Source organism: Coregonus clupeaformis, unplaced genomic scaffold (genome assembly GCF_020615455.1).
Source record: "Coregonus clupeaformis isolate EN_2021a unplaced genomic scaffold, ASM2061545v1 scaf0095, whole genome shotgun sequence".
NCBI lineage: Eukaryota > Metazoa > Chordata > Actinopteri > Salmoniformes > Salmonidae > Coregonus > Coregonus clupeaformis.
Genome location: NW_025533550.1, coordinates 505,001 through 521,455, shown reverse-complemented (window position 1 = coordinate 521,455; position 16,455 = coordinate 505,001). Strand labels below are relative to the sequence as shown.

The 16,455-nt window shown below is 44.4% G+C and overlaps 1 protein-coding gene across 4 annotated transcripts in view; it reads right to left on the bottom strand.

Moving 5' to 3' along the window:
* grin2bb (glutamate receptor, ionotropic, N-methyl D-aspartate 2B, genome duplicate b) overlaps positions 1–16,455 on the bottom strand; it is a 141,314-nt gene that overhangs the window by 64,707 nt on the left and 60,152 nt on the right. For all 4 annotated transcript variants that reach the window (XM_045213272.1, XM_045213275.1, XM_045213274.1 and 1 more), the window contains one exon: positions 2,093–2,236. In XM_045213272.1, coding sequence (XP_045069207.1) covers positions 2,093–2,236 — 144 coding nt within the window. The remainder of the gene's footprint in view (positions 1–2,092; positions 2,237–16,455) is intronic.

Sequence of the window (16,455 nt, the reverse complement as noted above, 5' to 3'; positions counted from 1 at the left end):
ATGAAGAAGAGGAGAGAGGGAGGAGGAGAAGGAGAAGGAGAAGGAGAAGGAGAAGGAGAAGGAGAAGGAGAAGGAGAAGGAGAAGGAGAAGGAGAAGGAGAAGGAGAAGGAGAAGGAGAAGGAGAAGGAGAAGGAGAAGGAGAAGGAGAAGGAGAAGGAAGAGGAAGAGGAAGAGGAGGAAAGAGAAGTGTTGACGTTCTGTTCCAATATTTACACAAGAAACACCACTTGAAAAGTAAACAGTTTGTTTGTTTGTCTGTCTGGCAGTCTGTCTGGTTCCTCTCTTGGGTTGTAGCTGTGCAGGTGTAAGACTAGTAGTGTGCCAGTTCAGCTCTAGGGTTGTACATGAGCTTTAGGTCCTGGCTGTTTTCTAAAGACTGCTTTCAAGACAAAAGGAAAGGACAACAGGTTTGGTGTGGGGCATCTCTCATGGGGGTTTCATAGGAACAACAGGTTTGGTGTGGGGCATCTCTCATGGGGGTTTCATAGGAACAACAGGTTTGGTGTGGGGCATCTCTCATGGGGGTTTCATAGGAACAACAGGTTCGGTGTGGGGCATCTCTCATGGGGGTTTCATAGGAACAACAGGTTTGGTGTGGGGCATCTCTCATGGGGGTTTCATATGAACAACAGGTTTGGTGTGGGGCATCTCTCATGGGGGTTTCATAGGAACAACAGGTTTGGTGTGGGGCATCTCTCATGGGGGTTTCATAGGAACAACAGGTTTGGTGTGGGGCATCTCTCATGGGGGTTTCATAGGACAATGATGAATGAGATATAGAAACAGGAAAAAATGGAGGCTCATATTTAAAATACTTTGCTTGGAGTGCCAGATGTGTGGGCTTTACACTTTTGAGACTTTTCTTTTAGTTCATTACAACAGGTGAGCTCAATCAAGCACAGCCAAAGTACACTACATGACCAAAAGTATGTGGACATCCACTCATCGAACATCTCATTCCACTAGATGTTGGAACATTGCTGCGGGGACTTGCTTCCATTCAGCCACAATAGCATTAATGAGGTAGGGCACTGATGTTGGGTGATTAGGCCTGGCTCGCAGTCAGCGTTCCAATTCATCCTAAATGTGTTCGATGGGGTCAGGGCTCAGTGCAGGCCAGTCAAGTTCTTCCACACCGATCTCGACAAATCATTTCTGTATGGATCTCGCTTTGTGCACAGGGGGCATTGTCATTCTGAAACAGGAAAGGGCCTTCCCCAAACTGTTGTCACAAAGTTGGAAGCACAGTATCTTCTAGAATTTCATTGCATGCTGTAGCGTTAAGATTTCTCTTCACTGGAACTAAGGGGCCTAGCCCGAACCATGGAAAACAGCCCCAGACCATTATTCCTCCTCCACCAAACTTCACAGTTGGCACTGTGCATTCGGGCAGGTAGCGTTCTCCTGGCATCCGCCAAACCAGATTCATCCGTCAAACTGTCAGATGGTGAAGCGTGATTCATCACTTCAAAGAACGCGTTTCCACTGCTCCAGAGTCCAAGGGCGGTGAGTTTTACACCACTCCAGCCGACGCTGGCATTGCGCATGTTTATCTTAGGCTTGTGTTAAGCTGCTCGGCCATGGAAACCCATTTCATGAAGCTCCCGATGAACAGTTCTTGTGCTGACGTTGCTTCCAGAGGCAGTTTGGAACTCGGTAGTGAGTGTTGCAACCGAGGACAGACGATTTTACGCGCTACACGCTTCAGCTCTCGGCGGTCCCGTTTTGTGAGCTTGTGTGGCCTACCACCTCGCAGCTGAGCCGTTGTTGCTCCTAGTCATTTCCACTTCACAATAACAGCTCTAGCAGGGCAGAAATTTGACGAACTGACATGTTGGAAAGGTGGCATCCTATGACGGTGCCACGTTGAAAGTCACTGAGCTCTTCAGTAAGAACATTCTACTGCCAATGTTTATCTAAGGAGATTACATGGCTGTGTGCTCGATTTTATACCTGTCAGCAACAGTTGTGGCTGAAATAGCCGAATCCACTAATTTGAAGGGGTGTCCACATACTTTTGTATATATAGTGTATTTGAAATTTTTTCCAATAGTATTTGAACCCAGGTCTGGTGTAGTCCCCTAGCCTCACTTTGTTGACAAAGTCCTGGTATCCGGGGTAGTAGGTGGTGACGATGGAGAAGATGTACCAGTCGTATTCCTCCATGATCTTCAGCATGATGGACGCCTGCTGCTCTATGGACGGGCCAAACTGGAAGAACATGGAGTGGTCGTCCTGGAAACAGGGGGAAGAGAGAAGAAGGGGAGGTCAGGTCAACGGTCAAATTAAAATAATATGTAAAGGAGGATAGTACACATATATGCGCGGCCACACACACACACACACACACACACACACACACACAACATCTGGAGACGGGAGGGAGGTCCAGGGGGCTAGGGCGATGTTGTTCAGTCACCCATGACGGTGACTGTGTGACTCATGAGGACATGAAGGTTGAGATTTGTGAGTGTGCGTATGTGTGTGTCCTAACAAGGAAAGTAAAACAAGGAAAATTCTGACAAGTGGGGACATTTCAACAGTCCACACAAGGAAAAAGGCTATTTTAGGCTTAGGGGTTAGGTTTAGGGTTAGGGTTAGGGTTACAATTAGGATTAGGGTTAGTGGTTAGGGTTTAGGGTTAGGTTTAAGGAAAATAGGATTTTGAATGGGAATCAATTGTTTGGTCCCCACAAGGATAGTAAAACGAACATGCCCATGTGTGTGTGTGTGTGTGTGTGTGTGTGTGTGTGTGTGTGTGTGTGTGTGTGTGTGTTGTCTGCTCATATGTACAGTGGGATCCGAAATGATTCACACGCTTGATAAAGATGAGCAAAAAGGAATGTATAAAATAAATAATTCAAATACTGAGCTATATTGTATGCTAAACAAATGGAAAATTACTTTATTTTATACTAGTACAATTGCTCAGAGAAATTGATTTAGTTTAACAAGGAATATTTTCTATCTCAACTTTTGCAATAGTCATGTCAGTTTCCGGACTTGAAACCAATTGAAAACCTGTGGTTTGATTTGAAGAGGACAATCCCATGAGGTTATCAAGGATCTGGAAGGATTCTGTATGGATCCCTCTCAATGTGTTCACCAACTCATAAAACATTTTAGAAAAAGGCTCAGTTCTGTTATCCTCGCAAGGTGAGGTATTTGAAGGTATTGAAAACAGGGGTGTCAATAATTTTGAACCCTACCTTTTTGAGACAAAAAAAGTATTACTTGTTGAACAGAATCTCTTTCTCTGAGCAATTATATAAGTATTACATAATATTTGTTTGAGCATACAATATAGCTCAGTATTAGAAATTTTATTTTACACAGTAATTTTTGCTAATCTTAATGAGTGTAATGTGTAATGTTGGACCCCACCGTATGTGTACACAGTGAGTGAGTGAACGAGACCGTTCGTTAGTTCTTGAATGAATATGTGTCACGTCCATACTATATGTGCATGTTCCCATGTGCAAGCAAGCATGGCCTGCCTTTGTGACAGCTCTGTATGTGACTGTGTGTGTATGGGCGTATCCATGGGTCGTGGCCCCATGTTACTCATGCAGCAGGCTGTGCTGAGCTCTCACTCCACTCCACATCAAAGGCCACTTCCCCCCTGATACATCTCCCCCCACGGGGACAGATATGGCTTGATCCGTTACCTAGCTTCTGCTTTGATGAGGTAATCACATTCCATGTCAATCGGGGGACGGAAGAGTGGAAGTTGAATAGGGGAGGTTGGGGGATTAATCCTGACACGTTGACAGTCAGTATACACTTCACTTGAAATAACCGTGTTAAAATAACATGCTTGCGCACGAACGCATCATAGACGTACCCTTAACCTCTAACGTTTGTATTGAAATCCATTGTTGTTTTGATTTTGTTCCATATATTCTGAGGGCCATATGCATTTCAATGGTGAGTGTTATTGTATGTACGCTTTGTTTGTCCCTTCCCATCATTTCCTGTCTATCAACCACAACTCCACAGCAGTCATTGACTCCCCTTCATCCTCCACATGTCTCCATCTATCCTGAGCCCTATCTCTCCTCTTCACACCTTTATACACATCTCTCTATCTTTTCTCTCTATCCTACATTATTAATCACTGTACGGATACAGATATAATTTCATTTGAAGACTTTTCCTCTCTCATTCTCTTTCTCTCTTTATGTCATTCATTTGGATCAGCAGGCACCTATTCCAGTATTCATAGAATAACAGCTAATCAGTCTAATGTTCTCTTTAATGTCCTCATCAATTCACACATTCTTTCTCCTAATAGAATTACGGTCTGTCTGTGGGTTGTTTTTATTCTTTATTTACACAAAGTCCTAAAGCTCAATTAGCTCATATCTGAGAGGTGCCAACCAGCATCCTGCAGAGCCAGCAGAGCCAGACTGTCTCGTTTCTGATCAGAGACCAGGTTGCCTGTCCTCTCCACTCACATCAGTGTTCACTAGCCCAGCTAACTGTGATGTGATGCCCAACACTTGCTTGGGCCCTGGTTAAAAGTGGTGCACAAAACAGGAAATAGGGTGCCATTTTGGATGGAACCTATGAGTGATGTGAGAGATGCAACTCAATGGGAATGAATAAAAGAGAGCAGCGAAAGGACACATTTTTTTTTTATAAAAAAAACCAACAACTATCATTGTAACTCTCTGAAGAGTATTGCTAGAATTTTGACATGCTTTTGTCTGCCTGGTGCTATTTAAGTTTGATTGTTCAGTGCGAAATCACGTGAGTCGACACTTCCATATTATGTGTTGTAGTGGCTCCACTTCTGCTGCTACACAGCTGCATATTGCATACATTAGCTAAAGGAGGCTAGTAAAGTACAGTAGCTTTAATGACTCACTATCACTATCGTCATTATCCCGTTGTGCATAAAGATGACAGCAACCAGCCACAGTCGTTATACAACACTGTAACCTATTGCATCTCCCTGAGGATTTGTAATGTACTGTACAGGGATGACGCCTAATATGTGAGTACCCGGTCTTTAACATAGTGACTCTAACACCTCACATCAACCACTCTGCAATGCATGTATAAATATATGCAGAATCTAATATACAAAGAATTTTAAAAATGAGCCCGAGGTGCTTCCATTGCTTCCTTCTTTACAGTATGTCACCCGTTTCAATAAGATGCGTTGGGATGGGAGCAGTGTTGAGGGCGGCTATTATTTAAACCTATTAAGACTTTGAAGTTTTGTGAGCTTGATTTATATCAGATTGTCACGGTGGCTTCGCCTGGCGTTGTTGGCGGAGCTAGCTGCTTCCTCTGCTGCGTCAATGTGTACTGTATGTGTACTGTGGTATGTGTGTGTGTGTGTGTGCACATGTGTGTATGAGTTTGTGTGTGTGAACAGTCTAAAGCGGGTCTGAAAGGATTTGGCAACTCATCTCCATGTCATGCCAATGAAAGCCTGTCTCATTTAGATTTTCAGGAAGAGAGCGACATATCAGCCCTCCGCTTAACAAGCCCTGGTGGGAGAGGATTGAGAGAGAGAGAGAGAGAGAGAGAGAAAGAAAGAGAGAGAGAGAGGGTAGGAGGCGGCAGTTGGGGCTGAGCGAGAGATAGTGAGGAGTCTCATTTGAGAAAACAGGAAAAAACTAAGAACTCAGAGAGAGAGAGAGAGAGAGAGAGAGCGAGAGAGAGAGAGAGAGAGAGAGAGAGAGAGAGAGAGAGAGAGAGTAAGAACCAGAGCAAGACCCACACATTCACACATTGAAGTAGCAGCTGTGTTAAAGTAGGGACACATCCTTTCCTTCCTCTCCTTCAAACACTCTGTTTTTTCCACTTCATCACTCCCCTCTTTCAATCCACCTTTCATCCTCTTCCCTCCGACTATCTTTCCTCTATCTGTCTTTCATCTGTCTTTCCTCCATCTATATATCTTTCCTCTCTCTATCCATATTTTCTCCCCAGCACGTTCATCCTGCTGTCAATCTCGCTCTGTGGTTTAAGCTCATCATGCTTCATCATCATATTTCTTCACTAATCAAATACAAACAGAGTTAATTAATCTAACATTCCTTGTTTAATTAGGAATGACCCTATTTTGACGTCTTTCCTGCTGCGTCGCTTTTTTTAATACACTTCATTTGAAGATCCCACAGTGTCTTGATTGAATTACTCTGCTATTTTTGGTCCAGGAAATTATTACACAGACACTCTCGTCTCATTTGCTGGCCAGCCAATAGATTGAGGACATGGACATTCTCTGGAAAATTGGGATGGCAATCATGGGAACTAGATACAGAGTGCGGTAGGACATTGCAACATTTTGTGAGCAGCACAATATGAAATCAAAAAGAACCTCAGCATCTCAAATCTCTGGCTCCAATCTCCGCTGTCATTAACAAACTAGCAAAAAGTTTTCGCTCCTGTTGTGTGGCAATTACCCACTCTTACAGTAAGAAGCTGTTAATGTTATGCGTAAATCACAAGGAAATCAATGTTTTGATAAATGGTGCAGGTTTTGTTCTTTATCCAACAATCTAGTACATCTGGTGGCTGCCAGGTACCAGTCTAACAGAACCTGTTCTGTGGTTCGTTTCAATGAATCCCAAAGAAACCAAGTATGTACAGTAGTGTTTTGCACATTTTACAGTTCATTACAAATGACATTATATAGTTCTTTTTCCAGTATAATGTCCATTTTAACGGACTGTAAAATACACTCTGACCTTTATTAGCAGCACGCTGAGGCCTGTCCTCACCATAGCCAGCAGGCTCTACCTCTGACCCCTGTGTGGGGAATATCATGTTGGTCACGGCACCAAACCCCCATGGTCACAACCCACCCACCCACCCACACACACACACACACACGACCAGCCTCCACACACACAGAGGAGGTTCAACTCAGGCCATACAACATGACTGCTCATGCACTGGTTCTACAGCTTGGAAGCATATTCACCATGCACGCATACTATATGGACATATGGTACCATACATGTACATGCATAAATACATACATGTAGACATTCACATACTGCACCGTACGAACACACCCACGCAAGCAAACACACACAGCAGAGGCTTCTTGCTAATAACAAGACACTAATAATATAGGTCCTATTTGACATAGCAGTGAATGACTCAGTGAATCAGCCTATAAGCATTTAGATTAAAACAGAAAATGACAGAAACTCATCAAGTCAAAGTTGATTTGAAATACCAGGAATGATTTATCCTCCTCTTCCCAGACATACTTTTCCCCTCACCATCTTCTCCTATATTTCAGGTTCTGCTCTCAAGAGAGTTCTTAATCATGTGCTGAATATCTAATTAAAATAAATGACTATCGCTTTGTGTTTCAAATTCAGCTGTATTACACACACACACACACACACACACACACACACACACACACACACACACACGCACACACACACACACACACCTTTTTCAAAACCTCTGCAAAGTTTCAAACATTTTTCCTCCAGTCTCCTCTAATGTGTCTCAAACTGCCACTCTGTGTACGGAGGGAGAGGATGGAGAAGGCCAATTGTCTTATTGGATCTGCTGCTGTAACGTCCACAGCCCTGGCAGGACTCACATCATGTCAGCTGAAATGGAATGACAGCGAAGGACAGGGGGATGACAGATTAAAGGACAAGACCAGGACAGAGAGGCTGGTAGTCGGGACATGAAGGAAGGAAGGAAGGAAGGAAGGAAGGAAGGAAGGAAGGAAGGAAGGAAGGAAGGAAGGAAGGAAGGAAGGAAGGAAGGAAGGACGAACAGAAGGAAGGACGAACAGAAGGAAGAAAGAAAGAAAGAAAGAAAGAAAGAAAGAAAGAAAGAAAGAAAGAAAGAAAGAAAGAAAGAAAGAAAGAAAGAAAGAAAGAAAGAAAGAAAGAAAGAAAGAAAGAAAGAAAGAAAGAAAGAAAGAAAGAAAGAAAGAAAGAAAGAAAGAAAGAAAGAAAGGAAGGAAGGAAGGAAGGAAGGAAGGTAAAAGATGAGTCTGGTCGGGACAGCGAAGAAAAAAGCCCAAGACAATGAGGAAAGGAGGATGGAAGAATGGAGGAGGAGAACAAGAACTTTGCCCTCTGCGGTTAATGAAAACCTCCAGTCACGAGGAGTTGATTAAGCTCGTTAACAACAGGAGAGCATGCTGGGTAATTAATCACTGACACATGGGTGCACTGCGTGCTGATTGGTCCATTCCCCCCTACCCAATAGAGAGGAGCCACTTATACATGACCCTGACTGAGCCCGAGATGGATAACTAACTACTGTGTACTATAGTGCTTTCTCAGTTCCTCTTTCCTTGATTCCTTCTCAAAACACATTGGAGGAGAAGTCTCCTGTAGCTCAGTTGGTAGAGCATGGCGCTTGCAACACCAGGGTTGTGGGTTCGTTTCCCACGGGGGGCCAGTATGAAAATGTATGCACTCACTAACTGTAAGTCGCTCTGGATAAGAGCGTCTGCTAAAATGTAAATATAAAATGTTTTTATTTGAATGCTAAGCTAATGCAGTGTCACTATAGAAAGACTATACTGTAATACACTGGCGTAATGAATAGTGACTGAATAAAGAAAACAACAGTTTGTATAAAAGCATATCGTTGTATAGAAGCATATTGTAGTCCCGTGTGGCTCAGTTGGTAGAAAATGGCGCTTGCAACGCCCGGGTTGTGGGTTTGATTCCCACGGGGGACCAGTAAGAAAAAAAAAGCATGAAAATGTAAACACTGTATAATTCACTCTGGATAAGAGCGTCTGCTAAATGACTCAAATGTAAATATCAATCGCGAAGAATTCTTCCTGGAGAATGGAAGGAAATAGGAGCACATAATGTAGGAATTACTCTAGCCTTGATTAACCATCAAAGATCAACCTCTTGAGAAAATGCCAGTGATTTTATGTGGGTTTCACTTCTGCCAAAAACGTGTGTGTGTGTGTGTGTGCTCGCTCCCTCCCTCAGATGCCCCTCCTTGTCCTCTTCTCTCTCTCTCTCTACCCCTCTTCTCTCTAACAAGCACAGAGGGTTAGAGTGCAGAGTAGAGTCAAGCACAACATACAATGAGAGACCTGCGGTTCACAACCCTGTCAGTGCGTTTTTTGGCAAGTCTTGACTCCCATTTCCACTCCCTCTCCTCTCTCGCTCACTCCCTCTCCTTCTCTCCTCTCGCTTTCTCTCTCCTCATCCTCCTCTCAACCTAACTCTGTCCACTCCCTCTCCTTCTCTCCTCTCGCTTTCTCTCTCCTCCTCAGCCTAACTCTGTCCCCATCCACTTCATGCTGATTCCTCCCTTCATTACGTTTTCCCTCACTCATCCCTCTTTCTCTCTCTCTGTCTATTCATCAGCATACTCTCTTTCATTCTCAAACTAACACCTGTATTCTACAGTTTTTATTTCAAACACTTCCATTCTCTCTCTCTCTCTCTCTCTCTCTCTCTCTCTCTCTCTCTCTCTCTCTCTCTCTCTCTCGCGCTCTCTCTCGCGCTCTCTCTCTCGCGCTCTCTCTCACGCGCTCTCTCTCTCTCTTAATTCAAATGGGATAGATTGGTAAGGCAGTATGGACACTGATGCCAAAAAGCACAAAAAAATCCCTCTCCCTTGTTCACCTCCTTTCATCTGCAATATCTCCTCTCTCTTTTTTCCCTCCTGTCATTTTGGTTTTCAACCGTTTCTCTTTTGCAATATGTAACATTTGATTCAAAACAATTTTCTCCAAACATTTTCCGCTGCCCTAACCCTACCACACTTCTCTGAGAAAATAAATGCAACCAGCCAACTCTCCATTTCTGGGTCCATCTCTCATCTAACTGAATACACTTTTTGACTGGCATCAGCTGTACTGTCAGATTCATAGAAAGAGAAAGACAGAGGTAGAGAGAAAGTGAGTGTTACAGAGAGAGAGAGAGAGAGAGAGAGAAGAGAGAGAGAGAGAGAGAGCGAGAGAGAGAGAGAGAGAGAGAGAGAGAGAGAGAGAGAGAGATAGAGTGGTCAAGGGAGATAGGGAGTGTGGGAGGAGTGAGAGAGGCAGAGAGAGAGAGGAAGAGATAGGGAGAGGGATTGAAGGAAAGAGAGAGACATTTCTAATTCAAAGAGACATGCAGTGTTTCCATGGCAACGCGGTTTCCATCGAAACGGTCTTGCTAAAGACGCCATTAGTGTGACGAAATATCCACTTACACTCTGTTGCACTGTACGCACACAAACATAGAAACATTTTTACATGCATGCACACTAACAGACACGCGCACACACACGCTCCGTGTAATCACACACAGCCGAGCAATGACTAAAAAACACGAGGTGAATAACAATAGCAACAATTACAGAGCAATTACGTCTATTCTACATTACCTAATTATAGGAATGTTTTATGTGACATGGGGTGTGACCGCATGATGAATGGCAGTGGGTGGTAATATTCTTTGTACTGCTACTGTCTCTTTAGTGTGTGTGTGTGCTTTTTTTTGCTTAACTATTCTTGTGGGCACCAGAAGTCCTCACAAGGATAGTAAAACAAGGAAAATTCAGACAAGTGGCGACATTTTGCCGGTCCCCACAAGGAAAAATACTTTTTTAAGCTTAGGGGTTAGGTTTAGGGTTTGGGTTACAATTAGGGTTAGGGTTAGAATTAAGGCTAGGTGTTAGGGGTTACGGTTAGGTTTAGGTTTAGGATTAGGAGTTAGGGTTAGGGTTAGGGATAGTTTTAGGGTTAGGGATTTGGGGTTAAAGTTAGGGTTAAGGTTATGGTTAGGTTAAGGGTTAAGGTTAGGGTTAGATTTAGGGTTGGGAAAATAGGATTTTGGATGGGAATCAATTATTTGGTCCCCACAATGATAGCAATACAAAACTGTGTGTGTTATATTAGGGTTATTTCCTCTCCTAGTAATTAGGCTGGAGGGGCCAAATGTTATTGTTGTGTGTGTGCCAGCCTGTGACGTACCCTGTTTTGTGATGGCGCGGTATGGTTGATGATTCAATGGGCAGCATCTTTTACAGAGTGGCTTGTCACAACAACAGCTGAGATATACTTATGTCAGCGCGTCATCGCCTCGCCCTGTCAGAACACAGAGTCCCAGGTCCCCTGTCAGATTTACATATTAGCCAACGCCGCTAATGGCCCACAGCTGTCTGTCTGATGCTGGAGGGGGGTCTGGTGTGGGTCTAGAAAACTGTGTGTGTTTTCCTCTATGTACAACCAGCAAGACATAGGACTCTGGGAATGATTGTGAAATCACAATTCCATTAGAAGACTAGCCTGGACTCTGGCCCATTGTGTTGAAATATTATTAACAATTGCAACAACTGATGGCCACTAGATTATCTCCAACTGATCTCTGATTAAACCATCAATACGAGCTAAAATCACCCGCATAGCTGATCTCAATTGCAACCATCATCCAGCCCCGATTTACAGCTCCATTACGCGGATGTTGGGATTATCTTTTAGTCCTGATTGCAACCAACGGTTTTCAAGATGATTTCACCCTCTGTTGAGTTTTATTATCAGAACATTTTAATCTTGCTATTTGAGTAGACTAAGGGTGATTTATCTATTTGACAATCATTCCCTACAACTAAAATAAAGTATTTCATTACAATTTATGTAATCCATTAATAATTTTACTTGTCTTAATAAAACATGACAATTTCTCATCAAGAGGGTAAAAGGAAATATTCCTGAACTGTACACATTTGACATTTGAAACTAAATTGTGATTGTGTTGTATTTTGAATAAAATGATATTGTATTCTAATAAAGTTATACAAAGTTGCACAAATTATATTATAATTATGTATTTGTGTTCGTGGTTTGGCTGGTAGCGAAGAGTAACATTTCCTATGTTGTGTGGATAGTGGAGATTATTTATTTATTTGTAGAATTACAGTGGGGGGAAAAAAGTATTTAGTCAGCCACCAATTGTGCAAGTTCTCATACTTAAAAAGATGAGAGAGGCCTGTAATTTTCATCATAGGTACACGTCAACTATGACAGACAAATTCAGATTTTTCTTTCCTGAAAATCACATTGTAGGATTTTTAATGAATTTATTTGCAAATTATGGTTGAAAATAAGTATTTGGTCACCTACAAACAAGCAAGATTTCTGGCTCTCACAGACCTGTAACTTCTTCTTTAAGAGGCTCCTCTGTCCTCCACTCATTACCTGTATTAATGGTACCTGTTTGAACTTGTTATCAGTATAAGACACCTGTCCACAACCTCAAACAGTCACACTCCAAACTCCACTATGGCCAAGACCAAAGAGCTGTCAAAGGACACCAGAAACAAAATTGTAGACCTGCACCAGGCTGGGAAGACTGAATCGGCAATAGGTAAGCAGCTTGGTTTGAAGAAATCAGCTGTGGGAGCAATTATTAGGAAATGGAAGACATACAAGACCACTGATAATCTCCCTCGATCTGGGGCTCCACGCAAGATCTCACCCCGTGGGGTCAAAATGATCACAAGAACGGTGAGCAAAAATCCCAGAACCACACGGGGGGACCTAGTGAATGACCTGCAGAGAGCTGGGACCAAAGTAACAAAGCCTACCATCAGTAACACACTACGCCGCCAGGGACTCAAATCCTGCAGTGCCAGACGTGTCCCCCTGCTTAAGCCAGTACATGTCCAGGCCTGTCTGAAGTTTGCTAGAGTGCATTTGGATGATCCAGAAGAGGATTGGGAGAATGTCATATGGTCAGATGAAACCAAAATATAACTTTTTGGTAAAAACTCAACTCGTCGTGTTTGGAGGACAAATAAAGGAAAGAATGAATGGGGCCATGTATCGTGAGATTTTGAGTGATAACCTCCTTCCATCAGCAAGGGCATTGAAGATGAAACGTGGCTGGGTCTTTCAGCATGACAATGATCCCAAACACACCGCCCGGGCAACGAAGGAGTGGCTTCGTAAGAAACATTTCAAGGTCCTGGAGTGGCCTAGCCAGTCTCCAGATCTCAACCCCATAGAAAATCTTTTGAGGGAGTTGAAAGTCCGTGTTGCCCAGCGACAGCCCCAAAACATCACTGCTCTAGAGGAGTTCTGCATGGAGGAATTGGCCAAAATACCAGCAACAGTGTGTGAAAACCTTGTGAAGACTTACAGAAAACGTTTGACCTGTGTCATTGCCAACAAAGGGTATATAACAAAGTATTGAGAAACTTTTGTTATTGACCAAATACTTATTTTCCACCATAATTTGCAAATAAATTCATAAAAAATCCTACAATGTGATTTTCTGGATATTTTTTTCTCAATTTGTCTGTCATAGTTGACATGTACCTATGATGAAAATTACAGGCCTCTCTCATCTTTTTAAGTGGGAGAACTTGCACAATTGGTGGCTGACTAAATACTTTTTTTCCCCACTGTATGTGATAACACTGAATTAACCTTTATATGTTCTTCCAGGACTACAAGACCAGTATAACTACTGTGACATATTGACATTATTGAAGAAACAATGTCTGAATTGGAAAGAAATGTGGTAGGGAGAGTCATTTCTTATTATTTGGAAGTCGTTATCCAAAGAAACAGACAATTACTATTTTCCATGCCATTTCCGCTGTGTAGTATCAAGCTGGCGTAACAGCATCAGATCAGCTGGTCTGCTAGTTTTATTCTGCTGTTTTTTCATTGCAATCAGGGTTATTTTAGCTCGGAGCTCCATGTAACCTCCCATTAGTAGCGTGTTAAGAAATTCAGCTGTAACCTGCTGTTAACATCTCAGTCGAATAGTCTTCCAATCTACAGTAACATCTCAGTCGAATAGTCTTCCAATCTACAGTAACATCTCAGTCGAGTAGTCTTCCAATCTACAGTAAGATCTCAGTCGAATAGTCTTCCAATCTACAGTAACATCTCAGTCGAATAGTCTTCCAATCTACAGTAACATCTCAGTCGAATAGTCTTCCAATCTACAGTAACATCTCAGTCGAATAGTCTTCCAATCTACAGTAACATCTCAGTCGAATAGTCTTCCAATCTACAGTAACATCTCAGTCGAATAGTCTTCCAATCTACAGTAACATCCTATAGTATAAGTAGTAGAAGAAAGGAAAGAAGCTATATACTGTAGATATTGTGACGTCACGAGAGGCTACACAGCTTTCAGCGGGATTGCTCAAGTAGTGCAAGGAGACAAGGTTCAAACAAAACAAGGATTTTATTATCGGTCTTGGGAAATTAACGAAAATATAACAACATTCTGTTCTCTTGTGGCTCTTTAAGGGTTAACAGTTCAGGGATGTCTCTTCCACATCCAAAATCATAATTCTCACTCGCTCAGATAACTTTTCCCCAGCCTTACTGTAGTCCACGTTGCAGCTAGTGGCCAACCCAGCAAAAAGTCCTTCCAAATGTCTCTCACGTATTTCCACAGGTGCATATATCCAAAGGTGAGTATTTCCCAAAGGTAAGTATCTCCAAATCCTTATATTCCTCATGGAAGTGGACGTGCAGCACTCTTGTCCTCCAGAGAGCCCAGGTTGGAGACTGTGTCTCTTCACCCCCCACACACTCCCTCAGTGTGTCTCTTCCCTTCCCAAACCTTCAGCTCATCAGCTCCTCATTTGTTTCAGCTGCGTGGGAAGATTGGCCATAGAGGGGTGGAGTTCCCGACCATACCAGCAGATGGAGCCATAGCTGTCTGGGTTTGCAGCCACCTCAGGGGGATGTAACGTCCCTCCAGGACACAGCCTCTCGTGACATCACACATCCCCCTCCTCGGGACCGACGTCCTCGTCGGGGTAAAGGCAGCGAAGAAGGCATCACGCCGGGAGAGGGCGTCCGCATTGCCGTGGTGCTTGCCAGCCTGCTCTCTCTTCAACTCCTCCACCTCTAGGACCAGGGACTCAGCCTCCTGTTGTCTCTCCTTGAGTTTCTTACTGAACGCATCAGCCTTGGTTTTAGCAGAGTTTAGCTTCTGTTGAGCAGCTTTCAGTTCCTTCTCTCTCTCTGCCTCCGCATTCTTCATCTTGTTCTCCAACACCTTGTACTTCTCCTCTGCCTTCTTCTGGACCTCCTTACTACTGCGCAGGGTCTCCTCACACTCCTCGATGGTCCTGCGCAGCCTCTCCAGCTCCTCCTGTTGCTTATGGAAGGAGCTCTGTTGGAGTTTAGCCTGGAGGATATCTAACTCTTCTGTCTTCATGTCTAACTGTTGCTTTAACAAACGATACCTCTCAGCGGTCCCCTTCAGACCAGACAGTTCTTTGTCCAGATTCTGTAGCTCCGTCTCTGTGTCGGTCTGGGCACCTGCCCTCCCTATCAGAGCCCGGGCGGGAGTGAGTAATTCGGAGGATTGCACCGGAGCCTTCCCAGGATGAGTCTTGCCTCTCCGTTTCCGAGGTACTCGGGTTATCCTCTCCTGAGACTCTCTCCAGAGTGGGTAAAAGGCTGGGCAGTCTCGTCCAATTAGGACAGGGACGGGGAGGGAATCAACCACCCCCGCCGTCGTGTGTATGGTTCCCCGTGTGCTGGTCATTGTAAGTTCAGTAATGGGGTATTCTCTGGTGTCCCCATGGACACAGGAAACTGGGAGGACTTTCCCCGGGGGTCAGACACGTTGGGCCCACCAAATCCTTACGCACCAGGGTGGCCCGGCTACCAGAATCCAGTAAGGCCTCCACATCATGGTGATTCACAGTTACCGGGCAGGTGGGGGGTCGATCTGGGCCGCCATCCACGACTCCCAAGAGCGAGGCAAAACGGTGTGTGGGTGCTGAGCTGGAGGACTCCGCAGTGGGCATAGGTTCATCGGCTGGTTTCCCACACTGCCAGGAGATATGTCCCATCTCCCCACACCGGTAACACTGTCGAGTTTCCCCCCTCCTGGTGTACTCTTCTTGGACCCGCCTGGTTTCTGGCTCCCCCTGGAGCCGGGATAAGTCCTGACGTGGCTGGGTTCGAGACCTTGGGGTCCTTTGGACGGGTTCTTCCCATTTGTGGTGGGGCCGCACTCCTGGGGTCTTTTCGGGAAGCATTCAGCATCTCCGCTGTGGCCTGGTACTTTTCCACAGCTTCCACGGTCAGATCAGCCGTGGTCAAGGCCTGTTGACTGATGAACCGTTTTGCCTCATAAGGCAGGGCGCGTAGGTAACGATCCACCACAACGGCCTCCACCACCGCCGCTGCTGTATTCCTCTGCGGATCCAGCCATTTCCTTGCGATTCGGACAAGTTCATGCATCTGCGCCCGAGGAGGTTGGTCTGGTTGGAAGGTCCAGCTGTGAAAGCGCTGGGCCATACCAAACTTTGTGAGTCCATATCTGCTGAGGATCTCAGACTTCAGGGCATCATAGTCAGTAACCTGGTCAGGGCCCAGGTCCCGGACAGCATTCAGCGATTCCCCGGTTAGAAAGGGGGCTAACAGACCAACCCACTGTTGCTTGGGCCAGGCTTCCCTAGTGGCCGTGGCCTCAAATGCATGCAGGTATGCCTCAATGTCATCGGTAGCT